The sequence below is a fragment of the Oncorhynchus gorbuscha genome, linkage group LG16 (assembly GCF_021184085.1).
Source record: "Oncorhynchus gorbuscha isolate QuinsamMale2020 ecotype Even-year linkage group LG16, OgorEven_v1.0, whole genome shotgun sequence".
Classification (NCBI taxonomy): Eukaryota; Metazoa; Chordata; class Actinopteri; order Salmoniformes; family Salmonidae; genus Oncorhynchus; species Oncorhynchus gorbuscha.
In genome coordinates this window covers 27,256,742-27,279,582 of record NC_060188.1, presented here as the reverse complement: position 1 = coordinate 27,279,582, position 22,841 = coordinate 27,256,742, and the positions used below count along the sequence as shown (strand labels likewise).

Here is a 22,841-nt window from a genome sequence, read left to right as displayed (position 1 = left end):
GACAGACAGACAGACAGACAGACAGACAGACAGACAGACAGACAGACAGACAGACAGACAGACAGACAGACAGACAGACAGACAGACAGACAGACAGACAGACAGAAAGAAAGACACAGAGACAGACAGAGAGAAAGAAGACACAGAGACAGACAGAGAGAAAGAAAGAAGACACAGACAGACAGACAGACAGACAGACAGACAGACAGACAGACAGACAGACAGACAGACAGACAGACAGACAGACAGACAGACAGACAGACAGACAGACAGACAGACAGACAGACAGAAAGAAGACACAGAGACAGACAGAGAGAGAGAAAGAAAGAAGACACAGACAGAGAGAAAGAAAGAAGACACAGACAGAGAGAAAGAAAGAAGACACAGACAGACAGAAAGACAGACAGACACAGACAGACAGACAGACAGACAGACAGACAGACAGACAGACAGACAGACAGACAGACAGACAGACAGACAGACAGACAGACAGACAGACAGACAGACAGACAGACAGAAAGAAGACACAGAGACAGACAGAGAGAGAGAAAGAAAGAAGACACAGACAGAGAGAAAGAAAGAAGACACAGACAGAGAGAAAGAAAGAAGACACAGACAGAGAGAAAGAAAGAAGACACAGACAGACAGACAGACAGACAGACAGACAGACAGACAGACAGACAGACAGACAGACAGACAGACAGACAGACAGACAGACAGACAGACAGACAGACAGACAGACAGACAGACAGACAGACAGAAAGAAAGAAGACACAGACAGAGAGAAAGAAAGAAGACACAGACAGAGAGAAAGAAAGAAGACACAGACAGACAGACAGACAGACAGACAGACAGACAGACAGACAGACAGACAGACAGACAGACAGACAGACAGACAGACAGACAGACAGACAGACAGACAGACAGACAGACAGAAAGAAGACACAGAGACAGACAGAGAGAAAGAAAGAAAGAAGACACAGAGACAGACAGAGAGAAAGAAAGAAGACACAGACAGAGAGAAAGAAAGAAGACACAGACAGACAGACAGACAGACAGACACAGACAGACAGACAGACAGACAGACAGACAGACAGACAGACAGACAGACAGACAGACAGACAGACAGACAGACAGACAGACAGACAGACAGACAGACAGACAGACAGACAGACAGACAGACAGAGAGAGAGAAAGAAAGAAGACACAGACAGAGAGAAAGAAAGAAGACACAGACAGAGAGAAAGAAAGAAGACACAGACAGAGAGAAAGAAAGAAGACACAGACAGAGAGAAAGAAAGAAGACACAGACAGACAGACAGACAGACAGACAGACAGACAGACAGACAGACAGACAGACAGACAGACAGACAGACAGACAGACAGACAGACAGAAAGAAAGAAAGAAGACACAGAGACAGACAGAGAGAAAGAAAGAAAGAAGACACAGAGACAGACAGAGAGAAAGAAAGAAGACACAGACAGAGAGAAAGAAAGAAGACACAGACAGAGAGAAAGAAAGAGGACACAGACAGAGAGAAAGAAAGAAGACACAGACAGAGAGAGAGAGAGAAAGAAAGAAGACACAGACAGAGAGAAAGAAAGAAGACACAGACAGAGAGAAAGAAAGAAGACACAGACAGAGAGAAAGAAAGAAGACACAGACAGAGAGAAAGAAAGAAGACACAGACACAGAGAAAGAAAGAAGACACAGACAGACAGACAGACAGACAGACAGACAGACAGACAGACAGACAGACAGACAGACAGACAGACAGACAGACAGACAGACAGACAGACAGACAGACAGACAGACAGACAGACAGACAGACAGACAGACAGACAGACAGACAGACAGAGGGGAGATATGAGAATTTCATTCTCCCTGGCTCATTAAACTGCAGTAGGTCCTATTCCTCTACTCGTTCTTTCTTTCGTTCTCCTCCCTCTCTCTCACCTTGCCCTTCTCCGTGAGGATCTGTTTGTAGTGCAGCCATCCCTCTCTCCATATGTCACTGTAGCTGATACTGCCCAGCTCCGAGGTGGAGTGGCGTTTGGAGCGCACCTCCTCCGCTGCCCCCAGACTGTCCAGAGACTAACACACACACACACACACACACACACACACACACACACACACACACACACACACACACACACACACACACACACACACACACACACACACACACACACACACACACACACACACACACACACACACACACACACACACACACACACACACACACACACACACACACACACACACACACACGACAGGTTTTTAGGATAAACACACCTAAAAACAAATGGTTTCAGACACACTCTCCTAGCTGCCAGAAATGGAAGGTCCTCTGCAATCTGCAGTGTGGTCACGTGTAGGATACAGCCAACTATTATTGTGAAACAGGGAAAAACTCACCCCATCAGTGAAGAAACTCTTCACTCTCTTTGGCAGCCTCCTATGGAGAATAAAAATGACTACTGTAAGATTTACTACAAAATGAAATGATCATATGATTCAGATGAATCCCTCCTAATCGATTCCCACGTCTCCCCCCCCCCGGCGATCCATTACTCACGAGAAGACGCGGCCCTCCTCTCTGAAGGTGTTGAGTCCCTCGTCACATGACTTGGAGCGCTCCGTGGTGATGGCTAGAAGATAGGAGGAACGGCGACTGGATTTAATACTGCCTGCTCAGTGGGAGACGGAGCGAGTGAGAGAGAGAGAGGGAAAGAAAGAGAAGTAGATGTAATGGTAGTCAGAGGATGTTAATAAAGGAGTGTGGGGTTAGCAGACGTGGGAGAGTGGTTGACAGAGAGGTGGAGGGTGGCTGGGGTGAGGTAGTGGGTGAAGAGGTGGGCTGGAAGGATGGAGTCAGGTTAGGTTAGCTCTTCTCAGGTCACTTCGCTCACTACTGTCATGCAAAGGGAGTCTGTCTGCGTGTCAGACTGGACTAAAGCTGGGTGTACGAGGACCACTGGACTTCATGCTCTAGTCTATACAGAGGAAATGTGGACCCTATTGGTAGAAAACACACTTTCTCCAAAAAGGTAGAGAGTAACCCCATTCACTTCAATGACGCACATGCATCTGCCTAGGCACCCGAGGAGTGACTACATTCGCTTTAGGGCGCGCATGCATCTTAACAGGCACAGAGAAGTACAGAAGACCTACTTACTGGAGGCCATTATACCTCATCGCCATGGAAAAACTGTCAATCAACTCATGCAGCGAAACAAAGGAGCATCCTGTGTACAGTAAGCCACTCTCTCCATAGATGTGGAGGTGGCATGTCTGCTAGCATGGTACCAGACACCGCAGAGAGGTGTGCTGGGTTCTGGTATTGCTGCATGCAGGGGGGTCGGTCCGGGGTAGTCCGGCTCAAGGGGGGCACTCACTGCAGTCGTGTGAGAAGAGCCTGGTTAGAGGGAAGGTGAAGGTGGGGGAGGCGGGGCTGGTGACGATGGTGGGAGCTGAGCTCATGCCGCTGGACACCACAGAGGAGGCGGGCACGTGGCGGGCACGGAGGTCAGCGCTGGGGCTCGTCGGCTCATCTGTATGGAGGGGGGGGGGTTAGGGAAGGATAGAGGGAGGAGAAGAGGGAAGGATAGAGGGAGGATGGGAGAGCGGTGAGGTACCACCACAGGGTCACTATACAGGACAGAGATACTGTTTTCACTGTTTTCTCTGAGAACCATTGACACGACACATTACTTACGTACCTCACTTTCTTTGTCCTCCTAACACGTAAATACAATGCACACAGTTTATAACGTGTTCTATGAAGCATCCTCAAAGAGAGATTGGAAGAAAATATTCAGAAAAGACTAAAGACTAAACTGCAATGTAGAACTTCAATAACGTAACTGTAAATGAGCAATACTACAACTCTATTGCGTAAAAAAAAACGGACAATAGACAAAATAATAAGGTGGAAAGTAAAACGGCATAAAGAGAGATTAAATCAACTCCCTACTGGTGTACTTGTGTCTGCTGCCTCCATGAGAAGAGTTCTTCAAATAGAAACGGAAAAGGCTTTGGTACCATGTAATAACGCTCGGTTTCAGTTCTTTATCAACTAGCGTGTTGGGAAGTATGTGTAAGGGTGTGTGTGATTCCTTGTGTTGGTTTGTATGAGTGCACTACACACACAAAAAAAGGAAACTATGTCTTGCTTGCACTGATAATGTCTTCGTTAGCTGTCATTTCAAGGTTGAATGGCAGAAATACACAAAACAACCATAAGTAATATATCTAAGATCAGGGTTGGGGAGTAATGGATTACATATAACGTGTCACATATAACTGATTACAACAACAAAAAACTAACTGTAATCCGTTACGTTACCAGCAAAAATATTGTAATCGGATTACAGAGTCCTTTGAAAAACTAGATGATTACTTATAGGATTACTTTTAAATTCAGAAAGGATGTTACCGGAAAAAATCTTTGACACCTTTCTGTTCTCAAAGACATTGAAATCAGCGGTAAAAAAAGGAGCAGGTTTAAGTTTGTTCCACCTGAGCGAGTCTGACCACAAGTCAGAGGCCACTAGGAGGACCACGCCAAGTGCGTTTGATGGATCGCGGGTAAAGAGCAGGAATAGGCCTCGGTAGGTTACAGTCCAAGCTATGTCTTCCAATGGTGCGACTGCTGTCAGCATCCAGAGATTCTACATCCTACTTGAATAAAGGCTTGGAGGCGAGGACGGCAGCAACGGGGTAGCCTGCGGGCAACACGGGCATCACTTAGAACCGGACATCACTTAGAACCGGACATCACTTAGAACCGGACATCACTTAGGAACTGATATCTACATAGATGACGCATTGATGTGACACACACTGCCACTCGAGCTATTTGTTTCTCACGGATTGTCGTCGTTGTAGGTGACTGTGTATTTTGACCCAATAATGGTTGAATGTAAGAGGTTCAAGCTGCCTATCACGTATTGTTTTTGCGACTGGTGGACAGCCAGTTGTTCTCGCAACAGCTGCATGGTGCAGATCCCAGCATTTGGAATAACAGTTTGAGAGACTTCCTCCCTTCTAAACTCCCCCGTGGTATTGTGCTCCACATACTGTCAAAAACAAGCTTCATTTAAGAAGACCACGAGTGGGGCTTTTATGGCTCAATCTAATTCGTCCTGATAAAAATGTAAAAAATCCACGGGCCTAACGGACACATACTCAAACTTGCAGACTTTTGATAGGCTTAACACAGCTACAAATGATTCTTCTCTCTCTGTCCTCAAATGATTATAAACAGAGTAGGCTAATAAGTCCTTTGTTTTTGCATCATGCTCAGGTAAAACTGTTTGGCTAATCTATATTTCCAAGTCCTATTCTTGAAGATCAAGGGGTATTGAATGAATTGAAATGACTGGAAATCTGACAGACTTTTTACATATTTTTAAAAATGTCACGATATAGACAAATCGTATTACAGGGGTGTGTGCTTAGTCCCCTCCTGTACTCCCTGTACACCCACCACGGCCAGTCCACGCACCACTCCAACAACATCATCCAGTTTGCTGACGACACGACGGTGGTAAGCCTGATCACCGGTGACGACGAGACAGCCTACAGGGAGGAGATCAGTGACCTGACAGTGTGGTGCCGGGACAACCTCTCCCTCAACGTCACTGAGACCAAGGAGCTGATCGTGGACTACAGGAAAAGGGGGTCTGAGTAGGCACCCATCCACATCGACAGGGCTGCAGTGGAGCTGGATCAGAGGTTAAAGTTCCTCGGGATCCAAATCACTAAGGACTTAAAATTATCCACCCCCCCCCCCCCACCCCCCCCCCCCCCCCCCCAGGACGTTGAAAAAGGTTGGCATGGGGCCCTGACATTCAAGTTCTACAGCTTCTCGACAGGCTGCGTCATTGCTTGGTATGCCAACAGCATAGAGCTAAAGAGGGTGGTGCGGACAGCCCTGTACATCCCTGGGCCTGAGTTCCCTACCATCCAGGACCTCTATGTCAGGCGTTGTGAAAAGAAGGCCCGGGAAATCGTTAAAGATTCCAGTCACCCATGTCACAGACCGTTGCATCAAGTCTGACACTAACAGGCTCCTGAACAGCTCATTTTCAAAGACTGCTAAATAGACCCTTGTATATATGTTTTTGCACTCGCTATGCACACTCATAGAACTCTACACAATCACACACACTGACACTCCACAACGCACATACCATGCACACACATTTATACTGACTTTACACACACGCACATACAATCTTCATTTACGCTACTGTTTATCATATATCCTGATGCCTACTCACCTTACCCCTATATATATATATATATATCAGTATTTTTGGGCGCTGATTTGCAGATCTTTTTTATATACCTTTATTTAACTAGGCAAGTCAGTTAAGAACACATTCTTACTTTCAATGACGGCCTAGGAACGGGGGGTTAACTGCCTCGTTCAGGGGCAGAACGACAGATTTTCACCTTGTCAGCTCGGGGGAGACTGCCTGTTACGCGAATGCAGTAAGCCAAGGTAAGTTGCTCGCTAGCATTAAACTTATCTTATAAAAACAATCATTCAATCATAATCACTAGTTAACGACACATGGTTGATGATATTACTAGATATTATCTAGCGTGTCCTGCGTTGCATATAATCTGACTGAGCATACAAGTATCTAAGTATCTGACTGAGCGGTGGTAGACAGAATCAGGCGCGTAAACATTCATTCAAACAGCACTTTCGTGCGTTTTGCCAGCAGCTCTTCTTTGTGCATCAAGCATTGCCCTGTTTATTACTTCAAGCCTATCAACTCCCGAGATGAGGCTGGTGTCACCGAAGTGAAATGGCTAGCTAGTTAGCACGCGATAAATAGAGGGATGGAAGCTATACTGTTACACTGACAATACTAAAGTGCCTATAAGAACATCCAATAGTCAAAGGTTAATGAAATACAAATGGTATAGAGGGAAATAGTCCTATAATTCCTATAATAACTACAACCTAAAACTTCTTACCTGGGAATATTGAAGACTCATGTTAAAATGAACCACCAGCTTTCATATGTTCTCATGTTCTGAGCTAGGAACTGAAACGTTAGCTTTCTTACATGGCAAATACTGCACTTTTACTTTCTTCTCCAACACTTTGTTTTTGCATTATTTAAACCAAATTGAACATGTTTCATTATTTATTTGAGGCTAAACTGATTTTATTGATGTATTATATTAAGTTAAAATAAGTGTTCATTCAGTATTGTTGTAATTGTCATTATTACAAATAAAATAAAATTAAAAAAATCAGCTGATTAATCGGTATCGCCTTTTTTGGGTCCTCCAATAATCGGTATCGGCGTTGAAAAATCATAATCGGTCAACCTCATATATATATATATATATATATATACACACACACACACCTCTATCAATCCAGTATGCCTGCACATTGTAAATATGGTTTTGTAACTGACCCTGTATATACAGCTACTGACCCTGGAAGTTGCAGGCTGGAACTGACCCAGTATATAGCTACTGATCCTGGAACTGACATTGTATATAGCTACTGACCCTGGAACTGACCCTGTATATATCTACTGATCCTGGACCTGACACTGTATATAGCTACTGATCCTGGAACTGACCCTGTATATATAGCTACTGACCACGTATATAGCTACTTATCCTGGAACTGACACTGTATATAGCTACTGACCCTGGAACTGACCCTGTATATAGCTACTGATCCTGGACCTGACACTGTATATAGCTACTGATCCTGGAACTGACCCTGTATATATAGCTACTGACCACGTATATAGCTACTGACCCTGGAACTGACACTGTATATAGCTTCTTACTTTCTCGTGTTCTTCTTATCTATGATTTTTTTTCTTGTGTGTTTTTGTTCTACCTTGTGATCTTTTGCACTAATTATTGATTACTGCATTGTTGGGTTTATAGCTCGCAAGAAAGGCATTTCACTGTTGTGCGTGTGACATCAAAACATGAATCTTATCTGTATCAAAGTACAAAGAAATGGCTTAAAAGAGGCCTACATACACCATAAAGAAATGGCTTAAAAGAGGCCTACATACACCATAAAGAAATGGGTTAAAAAAGGCCTACATACACCATAAAGAAATGGGTTAAAAGAGGCCTACATACACCATAAAGAAATGGGTTAAAAGAGGCCTACATACACCATAAAGAAATGGGTTAAAAGAGGCCTACATACACCATAAAGAAATGACTTAAAAGAGGCCTACATACACCATAAATAAATGGCTTAAAAGAGGCCTACATACACCATAAATAAATGGCTTAAAAGAGGCCTACATACACCATAAAGAAATGGGTTAAAAGAGGCCTACATACACCATAAAGAAATGACTTAAAAGAGGCCTACATACACCATAAATAAATGGCTTAAAAGAGGCCTACATACACCATAAAGAAATGACTTAAAAGAGGCCTACATACACCATAAATAAATGGGTTAAAAGAGGCCTACATACACCATAAAGAAATGACTTAAGAGGCCTACATACACCATAAATAAATAGCTTAAAAGAGGCCTACATACACCATAAAGAAATGACTTAAAAGAGGCCTACATACACCATAAATAAATGGCTTAAAAGAGGCCTACATACACCATAAAGAAATGGGTTAAAAGAGGCCTACATACACCATAAAGAAATGGGTTAAAAGAGGCCTACATACACCATAAATAAATAGCTTAAAAGAGGCCTACATACACCATAAAGAAATGACTTAAAAGAGGCCTACATACACCATAAATAAATGGCTTAAAAGAGGCCTACATACACCATAAAGAAATGGGTTAAAAGAGGCCTACATACACCATAAATAAATGGCTTAAAAGAGGCCTACATACACCATAAAGAAATGGGTTAAAAGAGGCCTACATACACCATAAAGAAATGGGTTAAAAGAGGCCTACATACACCATAAAGAAATGGGTTAAAAGAGGCCTACATACACCATAAAGAAATGGGTTAAAAGAGGCCTACATACACCATAAAGTAAAACGCAACATCCATGTATGGCCAGCTATGTAAACTCTAACGTTGGTTTATCCTGCAATAGATGTCGTTCAATTGGTAATATTCATTTTTGTCTTCTTCTAATGCGTCTTAAGTAGCCTAAAAGCAACTGAAAGTAATCAGATTGTTACAGAGTTTGCGTGATCCAGAAGTTACATTACCGATTACAATTGTGGACAGATAACGAGTAACTAACGCATGTCATTTAGGAAAAAAAATGGAATCAAATGTATTTGTCACATACACATGGTTAGCAGATGTCAATGTGAGTGCAGCAATATAACCTAACAATTCCACAACTACCTTATACACACAAGTGTAAAGGAATGAATATGAATATGTACATAAAAACACATGAATGAGTGATTCCCGAACGGCATAGGCAAGATGCAGTAGATGATATAGAGTACAGTATATACATATGAGATGAGTATTGGAGGGTATAAAAACATTATATGAAGTAACCTACCCAACCTTGTCCAAGATAACCATGCAACGTTCATCTCAACCAGTCTAAAACACACACAAGGGGATTTGAAACCAGCCAGCCACAACACACTTTCTGACTGACACGGAGGATTATGGACCAGACTAGTGTTTGCATGTAGAGAGGGAAGGGTAAGGTTTTGCCCATGTTTAACTTTTGTAGCTTCAGGTCCTAATGCTGGCCTCACTAATAACCACGGCTGCTGCGCCTGTCTGAATACCTTCACTAAACAGCAGAGGGCAGCAGATCTTCAGTCTCAAGTGGAAGCAATGGCTCAAAGCCGACTTGGCTCTCAACTCCAAACCAGCCCCTATAGGCTTAACATGAACTTTTGAAACTTAATGGTGTGCTTTCTTGTATTGTTATACAAGGTGCTCAAAACATAACTTGTCGTGCAAGACTCGTCCCTCTCTCCCCCATGTTTCTTCTCTGATCAAACATACTTCTCCACAGACATCATTTATCTCCCCTTTATTCCTATCTGCTTCCACTTTCACTGTCTTCCACCTGCTCCCCTCTGTCTCTCGACATCTCCCTCACCCCTCCTCTTCGCTCTGTATCAGTCCGTTTCTCGTCTCGGTGCTAGGGCCAGCCCAACAGAGGCAATAGGAGAAGGGGCGGAAACATTCCCAATCTGGGATGTGGAATCTGCCTGTTTACAGCCGAGCCCAGAAATAGCCGCTCTCGCTGCCTGTGGGTTTAACAAGGGCCATCATTAACAGAACCAGAACAGCAGAGCCAGTAGAGAGAGGAGTCCTGGGTGGGAGCCACCACAATACTGGCCGTAGAATGGATCAGGGCTCTATACTACCACAGCACACTCCTACAGCCTACTACCACTTCTCTATAGGAGACGCCATGACCTCACCCGCTCACACAGAGACACAGACAGAGGGTGAAAGAGAGATTTCTTCTTTGAGAGCATAGGCCATGTTTTGGCCAGCTCAGTGTGTGTGTGTGTGTGTCTGTTGTGGGGAGGGTATAGTGGTACACAAAGGCAGCATTGAGGGCGGTGGGCACAGAGTGCAATGCCTGAGGCTGGCAGTGTGACAGAGACAGTCTGGACCCCTACTGTACTGTGCCTCACAGGGGGTTCCACTACCACCAGGCCTCCTGTCCTATCATCTACAATACTGGGTTCCCCAAAAAAGGAGGCTCAGGGGGTACAGTATAACCTGCCATCCTAATGAGACCCAGTCCTAGGATTTACAGTAAAAATGCTCCAATATGTAATTCCTTTCATTGGTTTTGTTACCGCAAGCTACCAACACTATTCAAAAGGAGACTACAGTGAGTGAAAGCACCATATAGAGAACGCTAAGTCAAACTACCGATACTAGAGGGCAAGAGAATTCAACCACCGTCCTGGACAGCACAGACTCTGTGCTTTTGTGTGTCCGTCTACTACACGGCCTCTTCATCTACGGTCAACAGAACAGCAGCCTATTAAATCATGCTCCCAAACAACCAGATCACAGATCCAGCAAGAGAGAAGTTAAGTTTCAGTCTTTGGTCTTGTAACGTGCCTCAGCTTGCCACCCCGACTGCCTAGTTTCGGTACATTTTTGCTCTGAGCAGGAGGGAAGAGAAGGAGCAAGAAGTTTCTCCGTTTTCTGGTTCTCTTCCCTATTACATCCTTTCATGTATAAGTCTCCCTCTCTCTCTATAGCTTCCGTAACGGCTTGGCCCCAGATTGAGGGCATCTATCGATCTCCCCATTTCAAACGTAGGTACACGTTTCCGACGCAGCTCATTTGAATATGCTTTGCACCTTGCTGACCCAGGTTGTTGTCCCGACCATCTGAGGGAGTAGCCTACCTCGCCTAGAGAAAGTCTACACGACCCCTTGAATTTTGTCACATTCTATTGTGTTACAAAGTGGGATTCAAATGGATTTCGTTGTCATTTTTTTTTTTGTCAACGATCGACACAAAATACTCTAAAAGATGAACGAATAATAAAACACTACTATGACTTGATTAGTTAAGTATTCACGCCCCTGAGTCGATACATGTTAGAGGCACATTTGGCAGGCGATTACAGCGGTCTTGTAAGAGCTTTGCACACCTGGATTGTGCCACATTTGCCAATTATCCTTTAAAAATAAAAAAATGATCTTCAAGCTCTGTCAAGGTGTTGGGGATCATGGTTAGACAGCAATTTTCACGTCTTGCCGTAGATTTTAAAGCAGATTTAAGTCAAAACTGTAACTTGGTCACTCTTTGCCCCGAAGTCAAGCATATCCATACCATGACGCAGACACCACCATGCTTGAGAATAAGGAGGCAGTAACTGAGTGAGGTTTTGGACCAAACATAAGGATTTGCACTTAGGCCAAAAAAGTGTATTCCTTTGCCGTGTAGTTTTTGCAATATTACTTTCATGCCGTATCGCATATATAAGCAATATTTTCATTCTGTATATTGGTATTCTTATTTCCACTCTGTCATTTAGGTCAGTAATTGTGGAGTCACTACAATGTTGTGGACCCATCTTCAGTTTTCTCCCATCGATGCCATTGAACTCTGTAACTGTTTTAAAATCACCACCGGCCTCATGGTAACATCCCTGAGCAGTTTCATTCCTGTCCTGCAGCTCAGTTCAGAAGGACGACTGTATGTTTGATGTGTCTGGGTGGTTTAATACATCACCCACAGCATAATTATTAACTTGACCATGCTTAAAGAGATATTCAATGTCTGATGTGTTATTGTTACACATCCACCAATCACTGCCTTTCTTTATGAGGCTTTAGAAAAGCTCCCTGGTCTTTGTAGTTCAATCTGTGCTTGAAATTCAATACTTGACTGAGGGATAATACATACATATGTGGTATGTATGGGGGACAGAGGAAGGGTTGGTCACTCAATCATGTCAACCCCTATTATTTCACACAGTGAGTCCATGTAGCTTATGTGATTTGTTAAGAGACATTTTACTCCTGAACTCATTCAGGCTTAAACAAAGGGGTTGAATACTTATGCAACAAGTATATTTGAGTTATTCCATTTTTATTAATGAGTTAAAATTGGCAAAATGTTCTTTTCACTTTGACAATATTGAGTATTTTGTGTAGATCAATGACAAAAAAAAACAACACAATTAAATCTATTTCAATCCCACTGTGTAAACGCAACAAAATGTGAAAAATGTTCAAGGGGGTGTAGACTTCCTATAGGTACTGCATGTGGCCCTGGCCTGGTCCTGCCTTAGCTGTGGTTGGTTGGTTTGCCTGTGGTTTGACCGTAGGGCTCGAGGCTTATGGTCTGTTGATTAGTACTGTACATGTTGGAGTAGTTGGCTATTTAGTGAGGCTCTGATATGTTCATCATGTGTTCTTTCAGCAGCAGAAGAGAGACAACAAGCTGAGACACGACCAGATACCTCCTGTTCTGTTCTCACAAACACACACACATACGCACACACATACGCACATACATACGCACATACATACATACATACATACATACATACATACATACATACATACATACATACATACATACATACATACATACATACATACATACATACATACATACATACATACATACATACATACATACATACATACATACATACATACATACATACATACATACATACATACATACATACATACATACATACATACATACATACATACATACATACATACGCACATACAAATGTGTGATGACAGTAGAACACACACGTAGTACGCACATACAAACACGTTCAAACAGTTACAAAGCCCAGAGGGTCACCTCAGTAGATCCAGGCATACTGCCAAAAGTTATGGTTATTATTCGATTTTCAACCAATTCATATATACTATTATTCAATGTTTTTGTCATTTAGCAGACGCTCTTATCCGGAGCGACTTACAGGAGCAATTAGGGTTACGTGCCTTGCTCAAGAGCACATCGGCAGATTTTTTACCTAGTCGGCTGGGGGACTCAAACCAGCAACCTTTTGGTTACTGGCCCAACGCTCTTAACCGCTAGGCTACCTGTTGCCCAACTTGGCTGGAACTAAAAGGGAATTCATGGCAGTGACGTAGAGAGAAAGATATTCTCCCTGTTGTGAAAGCAGACAGACTGACAGATAGGTGGACAGACAGACGTACTCTGTGATCAGACACACGCTAGTGAGACAGAGTCAGCTTCCACCTCATCTCGGTCTGAGAGACTGGGTGAGGAGGAGGAGGAGGAGGAGGGGGGGGGTTAGTGAAGTCCCGTAAATTATGATTCAATCAAACACTACTAATACCGCCTGCATGTCTGCGGGAAGTGCCAGTATTACCCAACACAAACAAAGACACAGACTGGAGACAGAGTAAGGAGAAGCCCGGAGCCTGGCCACACAGGCAGAGACCCACAGAGGAAATGAAGGGTACAGAGAGAAGGGTTCTATTCTCTAAATACTGGCCAAGTCATAGTCTACGTCCTCCCATCTTTCTGGTCAATCTTTCTGGTAAGCTTCTTGTTTGTCTTTACAAACAGTCAGTTTCCAGTAAGTTCCAGTAAGATCAATCAGGAGGAATATGTTTGTGTCATAAACAGAAGTGGGAGTGATGAGGTCTGCAAGTTACATGGAGGGGTAGGGAGAGGAAGAGGTGTGTGGGGTGGTGGAGGTGCTTACCTATAAAGGGAATGGAGGCCATTGCGTCATCCTCTACAGACAGGGGGGCCAGGTTGCCATTGGTACGGTGCGGGGCACCATCTCCTGAGGGGCGAGGGGCGGGGGCAGCGTTGTGGGGGTCAGGGGGAAACACAGGGGGTTCCGTGCCATCTACAGGCAGGGTGTAGTGGGGGTGGCGCATGGCGTGGGCGCTCCTTCGCCCCGTGGGGGTTTCTGTCTCAGTTTGACCTCCTGGGCCTGAGCTACCACCTCCACCTGGCCTTCCACTGCCCCTCTGTCATGGTTGGTGGGGCGGTAGGCCTTGTCAAGGGGCTCAGGGGTGGTGGAGGCCAGGGGGGATGGAACTGAGGGGACAACACCCTCAGGGGGGCTGGTTTTGGGGGTGGGGGCCCAGCTGAGGTGGGGGCCAAGGTAGGAGGGGTCCCTGAAGGAGGGTTGCTGCATGATACGGCCTGTCTTGCGGTTGAAGGAGGGGCTGTAGCTGCGGTAACCTACTGGCTGGTCGTCCAGGCTCTGTCCGGTGGGCAGACGTCTGCTCTGGGGGACTGGCTGTTGGGGCTGGGGCTGGGTATGTGGGTGGGACTGTGATTGGGTTTTGTGGTGCGGCTGTGTTAGACGGCCCATAGAGGGGGCCGGCGCAACACCGTAATGGTTCCCCTGCCGCTGATAGGCCTCAGTTCTGGGTGCTTGCTGTGAGGCCTGCTGCAGCCAGGCGGGCCTCTCGAAACGGGGTGACCCCAGCATCTCCAGCGAGTGGCCATTGCGGTCATACTGTACCAGCAGGTTCTCCGACCGGGCTCTGCTGCCGTAGGAGGAGTGGTGACTCTGGTCCCGGGCCCCCTCCCAGTCTCTGTAGGTCCAAGAAGGGTCCCCGTGGGGGCCGGGGCCTGACTGTTGCAGTAGCATCAGGGTGTCCTGGGAGGCGCTGTGGGGCCAGCCGCCCGGACCCCGTCGGTGGCGCCCGGGGCCTGTCTCACACAGCCTGTCCTGAGAGTAGCTGCGGTGGCGTTGGTGCATGCTGCCACTGCGGCCCTGGCGCTGCTCAGCAGCTTGGTTGTAGTACCACTCAGACAGGGCCTGTTGGCAGTGATGGCTGCGGCTGGGGCTGGGCTGGAGAGGGCTGGCCCAGGCCTGGCTGCCTTTCCGGGGCTGAGAAGAGGCGGTGGTGGCGGTGGCATTGTGGTTGACGTAGTGGACACGCAGAGGGCTGCTGAGGGGCCCTCCTGAGGAGGAAGATGAGGAGTAGGAGCGGCCCCTGGTCTGTCCCGTAGGCTGCTGTCCGGTCACACCGCACTGGATCTCCTCCGCCCTGTGGGGGGGGCTACTGTGTCCGCCCCACCCCTCCTGCCAGCTGGCCGTGCTGCCCACGGTGGAGCGGTTGTCCAGGGGGGACAAAGGGCTGGCGGAGCCTGCCCAGCAGCTCCAGTTGTCCAGCTGGTTCTGGCCCATGAGGGCCGGGGCCCCAGAGGGAGGCTGGGACTTGGCGCGGGGAGCGTAGCAGAGGGGCGGGGGTACCGGAAGGTTCCGGGCTCCCCCTGTGTAAGGCTCGTTGCCCCTCAGGTAGGCATCCTGGGAGTATGCCTGTAGTGGGAGACAGAGAGGGAGAGAGGTGAGACAAACAGGAGGAGTTCAGGTGACGAACAGAGGTCAGAGGGGAAGGAAGGAGCGATACAATTGCTTTGACAGTCACAGGTTTGACCGGCACATCATTCAAAGCTCCTTGTTAACTATGATGTTACACAGCAAGCGACGTCTAGAATCATCTGTGTTCCTCCTCCTACCACCGCAGTCTGCTCAGCCATGGTGACTGTTAGGGGCCCCAACTCAGCCTCCAACACAAACACAGCTACTAGTTAGCTGCAGGCACTAGCACGCACCTTGAGGAAGAGCCACAACACAGCAACCGTCTGCAGCCACACAGACACAGAGCAATGTTCCAAATATACCGCTACAACAAAACACTGACTTAAAACAACAACAAATCTGGATCTATCAAAACAAGCACAAAATCTCACTGTTACGGCGAGCTTGATCCAATACGCCCGCAACAACACCACACGTCTAAAGTATCGCTCAGCGTTCAGCCCCTCAAGCTACAGCCGCAACACCGATTAAGAAACTACAAAGCTACAGACTTAAAACCACTTTGCCCCAAATTAATTTATATCAAAAGGCAACACTTAAAGATGAAGTGTTCAGGCTTTACCTCAGAGAGCAGGGCAAGCCCACACTCAGTCTGGCAGTGTCTCTCAGGCTCAATACTGGCTTCAAGTCACTCACAGAGGAAGAGGAGAGGAGGGGAACTCTGTTTGCTTCCCACAGACACTAACACTCCCGTTGCTACGATTTACCGACGCTCTCCCTCTCTCTCCTTCTTTCTCGAGGTTGTGTCTCGACTTCTTCTTTAGACTCCTTTTTTTTGTGTATCTCTCGCTGTTCTTTCTTGCCATCTGTCGAACTTTCTTCTTCGTTCAGTATGCTGTCCTCAGACAAGCCCTTCCAAACGCTCTCTCTCTCACACACTCTCTCTCTCTCTCTCTCTCCTGTGGGAGGGTGGAAGGGGGCATGGCTAGAGCTGGTGATGTCACCACTGGAATGCAACCGATGCCCGTGGTGCGTTGAGGGGCGGAGAGAAGGGTGGAGGCGTGGAGGGTGGGGGAGTGGTAGTAGGGGTTGAAGGAGGGCAGTATTTGGAAGGGGAAAGACGTGGTGCTTGGTGGGTAGGGGGTTGTGTGTGTGAGAGAGAAGCCCAGGTCGGGCGCCCAGGTCTGGGAGGTTGTGTTAGCGTTGTGCCCCTGGGTTGCTCCTCCTGGTCCAGAGGAGAGGCGGTGATATGCTCTGCATGTCTGGTCATGTGAGTAAGTGGTGGAGCAATTTATGGACCGAGGCTAAATGTGTGCGTGTGCGTGTGTAGGTAGCCGCTTTTCATGTGACGCTTCAACAGAACTTTGGATAATAGCTTGAATGAATGTGTGTTGTAATCTAAGGACAGACTAGAAAGCATCTGCATCACAGCCTAGCTAGTTCCTGAGAGCTGAGAATGTCAACTCAAAGCAATGGAATGACAAGCATGACGATATCCAAGGTGTTCTCTCTCTGCAGTATTAGTATTCTTAAATCAACAAACTTATCAATGAATTTGTCAGGTATTCATTTCTGAGTATTTCTATTAGGGTGTAGTGTGGTTGAAATATCATACTCACACTTACCAGCTGCAGCACGTCTTCACCTTTTGGCATTATAGAGACCTCCAACACACTCTCACTGTGGAGGGAACGAGAAGAAAGGAGAGAGGAACAAGGAAGAGAGGGCAAAGAGAGGGGGAACCGAAGAGAGGGGAGAGAAGGAGGGAGGAAGGGGAGAAGGGGAAAAGGAACACAGATGGAAGGGTAGGAAAAACAATATAATTCCACATTTTTTCCAAACTCTATCATGTTACAGTAAGAGAAGACTTTCCCCCTGTTGTGACGAAGGGTTTTGTTTTGCTGTGAGATGAGTTGATCAGCAACCATGTCACAGGAGACCCTGTTGACGATGACCCTGGTGACTCTACTGCTCTCCGTGGATGTGTTCTGGACACTCAATGCTCCCGGCTATTCTCTTCAGGAGGAAGTGATCACACAAGTCGAGGACGACTTACACAACTGAACATGTTCCACATTCCAGAATCATGCTATACATACATAGAAAATGCAAAGTAAAACGACACGAGACATGTCTCGTACATAAACGACACATACAGTGCATTCGGAAAGCATTCAGACCCCTTGACTTTTTCAAACATTATGTTAAGTTATTAAGTTGAGTTAAGTATTCATTCAGACTGTTTGCTATGAGACTTGAAATTGAGCTCAGGTGCATCCTGTTTCCATTGAGCTCAGGTGCATCCTGTTTCCATTGAGCTCAGGTGCATCCTGTTTCCATTGAGCTCAGGTGCATCCAGTTTCCATTGAGCTCAGGTGCATCCTGTTTCCATTGAGCTCAGGTGCATCCTGTTTCCATTGAGCTCAGGTTCATCCTGTTTCCATTGAGCTCAGGTGCATCCTGTTTCCATTGAGCTCAGGTGCATCCAGTTTCTACAACTTGATTGGAGTCCACCTGTGGTGAATTCTGTTGATTGGACATGATTTGGAAAGGAACACACCTGTCAATATAAAAGGTCCTACAGTCGACAGTGCATGTCAGAGCAAAAACCAAGCCAGGAGGTGGAAGGAATTGTCCGTAGAGCTCCGAGACAGGATTGTGTCGAGGCACAGATCTGGTGAAGGGTACCAAAAAATGTCTGCCGTATTGAAGTTCTTCAAGAACAGTGGCCACCACCAAGACTCTTCTTAGAGCTGGCCGTCCAGCCAAACGGAGCAATCCGGGGAGAAGGGCCTTGCATGGTCAGAAGGGCCTTGGTCTGACAGAACTCCAGAGTTCCTCTGTGGAGGTGGGAGAACCATCCAGAAGGACAACCATCTCTGCAGCACTCCACCAATCAGGCATTTAGGGTAGAGTGGCCAGGCGGAAGATACTCCTCAATAAAAGGCACATGACAGCCCACTTGGACTTTGCCAAAAGGCACCTAAAGGACTCTCTGGTCTGATGAACCAAGATGAAAAACTCTTTGGTCTGAATGCCAAGCATCACGTCTGGAGGAAACCTGGCACCATCCCCACGGTGAAGCATGGTGGTGGCAGCATCAAGCTGTGGGGGTGTTTTTCAGCTGCAGAGACTGGGAGACTAGTCAGGATCGGGGGAAAGATGAACGGAGGAAAGTACAGAGAGATCCTTGATGAAAACCTGCTCCAGAGAGCTCAGGACCTCAGACTGGGGCGAAGGTTCACCTTCCAACAGGACCACGACCCTAAGCACACAGCCAAGACAACACAGGAGTGGCTTCGGAACAAGTCTCTGAATGTCTTTGAGTGACCCAGCCAGAGCCCGGACTTTAACCCGATCGAACATCTCTGCAGAGACCTGAAAATAGCTGTGCAGTGACGCCCCCCCGATCCAACCTGACAGAGCTTGAGAGGATCTGCAGAAAATAATGGGAGAAACTCCCCAAATACAGGTGTGCCAAGCTTGTACCGTCATACCCAAGAATACTCAACACTGTAATCGCTGCCAAAGGTGCTTCAACAAAATACTAAGTCTGAATACTTATGTAAATGTGACATTTCAGTTTATTTTTAATTCACCCTCTGAATAGCACACATACACAATCCATGTCTCAATTGCCTTAAAAATCCTTCTTTAACCGGTCTCCTGCCCTTCATCTACACTGATTGAAGTGGATTTAACAAACTTTTTAAAAACTGTTTTTACTTTGTCGTTATGGGGTATTGTGTGTAGATTGATGAGGGGGGGAAAAACTATTTAATCCATTTTAGAATAAGGCCGTAAAAAAGTCAAGGGGTCTGAATACTTTACGAATGCGCTGTACATACTGTGGGTGCACACACAGATGCACACGCAGTACAGTGGCTCATACCTGTTCTGTATGAGGGCGATCACCTGGGAGTAGGTTTTCCCCAGGACACTCTCTCCATTCACCTTCACCAGCCGATCCCCTGCAACACACATAAGAGCATACATATTTAAATCCCAGTATGACCAAACACAGAACAGATATTCATTGATACACTCTCAATAAAAAAAGAACAAAGAGCCCCCCCCCCACTGACCCCAGTTACACCCCCCCAGACACAGGACTCCTGCAGAGGAATATCCTGGTGGGGAAGGTCAGGGGAGGGAGGGTCAGGGAGACCCCAGACCCAGACTTCCTGCTGAGGGATGTGTGGGGGGTGGTTAAGATAGGGACTGAGGATTTGTGTATGGAAATATAGAACTATGTGCTTGCAGTAGTTGCTGTGAAGTCAGGAAGGACACAGTGTCGCCTCAGGGTTTGTTGTGTGTTGATATACCGGATCATAAGCCCGAGGCAAAAGGCCTGGATCTGTTTGTGTTTGGCAGGAGAAGGGATGAGTCATTCGTTATGTGTTAGTGTGTGGATGTGTTTTGGTGGTGTGTGTGTGTGTGTGTATATTTATATAGGAGTAATGGTTTAGCTTGGCTGGGCTGCAGGGAGAGGAATGTTGCCCAGCTTAGCTTGCAAGACACGACAGGAAAACATCTCTAATTAGCTCCAACTTACACTGCTGGGTATTTGTCAGCCTGTGTCAGTCTGTTCTCATCAGTATCATTACTAATTTCCTAAGACAATAATGCAACTTTAATGTGTGTGTGTGTGTGTTTTTGCTGAACATGGTCTGGTGGGTATCCTTGTTGAATCATTGGGAGCACCTGACTCCTTCCTATCATCCATGTGTGATCATGTCGGACGATCTCCTAAGGTTATTTCCATTGCAAATCAGGCTGTTCCTGCACACACGCAATCTCCCGTCCCTCTCTTTCTCGTTCGCTTTCAAAACAGACATTTTCCTTACCTGTACACAAGCCAGCCTGGTGAGCGGGACCTCGCTCTTTCACATTCTTGACAAATATGGTGTCCATTGGCTCCAACCTACTTCTCCCTACATGGCACAATGCAGTATGTTACTGTCACTTCATTCTTCAATTGATGAAATATATCATTGCCCACTGGGCACAGACAATTCAACGTCCATTCAGTGTTGGTTCAACGTAATGTCTTTGAAATGATGTGCAAGCAACAGTGAACCCGTGTGGGCCTAGTGGAATTATACTATAAGCGTCAATATCATGACATGAGCATAAATACCGCCAATAATCCAATTGAGACTCAATAAAAGGACAACTCTATGTACAGGTTCAAGTTCAGGTTCACTCCACCTTTTCTTAACAGTGGGCATTACAAGCTAAAGAATCAAACTGTTCTAGGAACAGTGTTTTGGGGCCACAAGGTCATTGGCAGCAGTGGGACCCTCTCCTGCAGGGGACGCAGTGTAGCTAGAGGGGGACCCTGGCTAGGAGTGGCGGTGACATCACCGAGACACCAGAGTCTAGTGGCGATGGTGTCGACTGAGGGAGACGACTTACCCTTTCCATTCCCGTTCTCCTCGTCCTGTGAAGACAACGAAAAACAACATCAACACTGATATCCAGGCCCATACAGACAATGTCACCCAGGGAACAAAGCTCCATGGCAGCCTAAACACCAGTTCACAGAACGTCCACCTCTTTCCAGGAAACCAGAATGACACAGGTGTTAAGGAAGGGTGGAGTTGGGGTGAGGAAACATGAGCTCATTGGAATGGCTGAAGTGGGATAAATGCAACAGAGTCGAACATGTGGTTTCCGTATGTATGATGCGTTTGATACCGCTCCATTCAGTCCATCCCAGCCATTACAATGAGCCAGTCCTCCTATAGCTCCTCCCACCAGCCTCCCCTGGTGTGCACGTGTGGTTGTTTGTGTGAATGGAAGCTGCCAAACGCTCAAAGTGTCCCCTCAGCTCTTGTTCATGCAGTGTCTGTCTCTGTGCAAAACGTATCAAATCAAACCTTATTTGTCACACGCGCCGAATGCAACAAGTGTAGACTTTACCGTGAAATGCTTACTTACAAGCCCTCAGCCAACAGTGCAGTTCAAGAAGAAGAAAGTATTTACCAAATAGACTAAAATAAAAAGTAGTAATAAAAAGTAACACAATAAGAATAACGAGGCTATATACAGGGGGCACCGGTACCGAGTCAGTGTGGAGGCTATATACAGGGGGCACCGGTACCGAGTCAGTGTGGAGGCTATATACAGGGGGCACCGGTACCGAGTCAGTGTGGAGGCTATATACAGGGGGCACCGGTACCGAGTCAGTGTGGAGGCTATATACAGGGGGCACCGGTACCGAGTCAGTGTGGAGGCTATATACAGGGGGCACCGGTACCGAGTCAGTGTGGAGGCTATATACAGGGGGCACCGGTACCGAGTCAGTGTGGAGGCTATATACAGGGGGCACCGGTACCGAGTCAGTGTGGAGGCTATATACAGGGGGCACTGGTACCGAGTCAGTGTGGAGGCTATATACAGGGGGCACCGGTACAGGGTCAGTGTGGAGGCTATATACAGGGGGCACCGGTACCGGGTCAGTGTGGAGGCTATATACAGGGGGCACCGGTACCGAGTCAGTGTGGAGGCTATATACAGGGGGCACCGGTACCGAGTCAGTGTGGAGGCTATATACAGGGGGCACCGGTACTGAGTCCGTGTGGAGGCTATATACAGGGGGCACCGGTACCGAGTCAGTGTGGAGGCTATATACAGGGGGCACCGGTACCGAGTCAGTGTGGAGGCTATATACAGGGGCACCGGTACCGAGTCAGTGTGGAGGCTATATACAGGGGGCACCGGTACCGAGTCAGTGTGGAGGCTATATACAGGGGGCACCGGTACCGAGTCAGTGTGGAGGCTATATACAGGGGGCACCGGTACCGAGTCAGTGTGGAGGCTATATACAGGGGGCACCGGTACCGAGTCAGTGTGGAGGCTATATACAGGGGGTACCGGTACCGAGTCAGTGTGGAGGCTATATACAGGGGGCACCGGTACCGAGTCAGTGTGGAGGCTATATACAGGGGCACCGGTACCGAGTCAGTGTGGAGGCTATATACAGGGGCACCGGTACCGAGTCAGTGTGGAGGCTATATACAGGGGGCACCGGTACCGAGTCAGTGTGGAGGCTATATACAGGGGGCACTGGTACCGAGTCAGTGTGGAGGCT

The 22,841-nt window shown here is 46.8% G+C and overlaps 1 protein-coding gene across 1 annotated transcript in view; it reads right to left on the bottom strand.

Moving 5' to 3' along the window:
* Nucleotides 1-22,841, bottom strand: part of LOC123999112 (rho GTPase-activating protein 23-like) — a 78,878-nt gene that overhangs the window by 10,736 nt on the left and 45,301 nt on the right. The window contains 10 exon segments of the mRNA XM_046304529.1: nt 1,958-2,095; nt 2,426-2,465; nt 2,586-2,697; nt 3,406-3,561; nt 14,162-14,318; nt 14,321-15,742; nt 17,371-17,425; nt 19,638-19,716; nt 20,593-20,679; nt 21,164-21,188. Coding sequence (XP_046160485.1) covers nt 1,958-2,095; nt 2,426-2,465; nt 2,586-2,697; nt 3,406-3,561; nt 14,162-14,318; nt 14,321-15,742; nt 17,371-17,425; nt 19,638-19,716; nt 20,593-20,679; nt 21,164-21,188 — 2,271 coding nt within the window.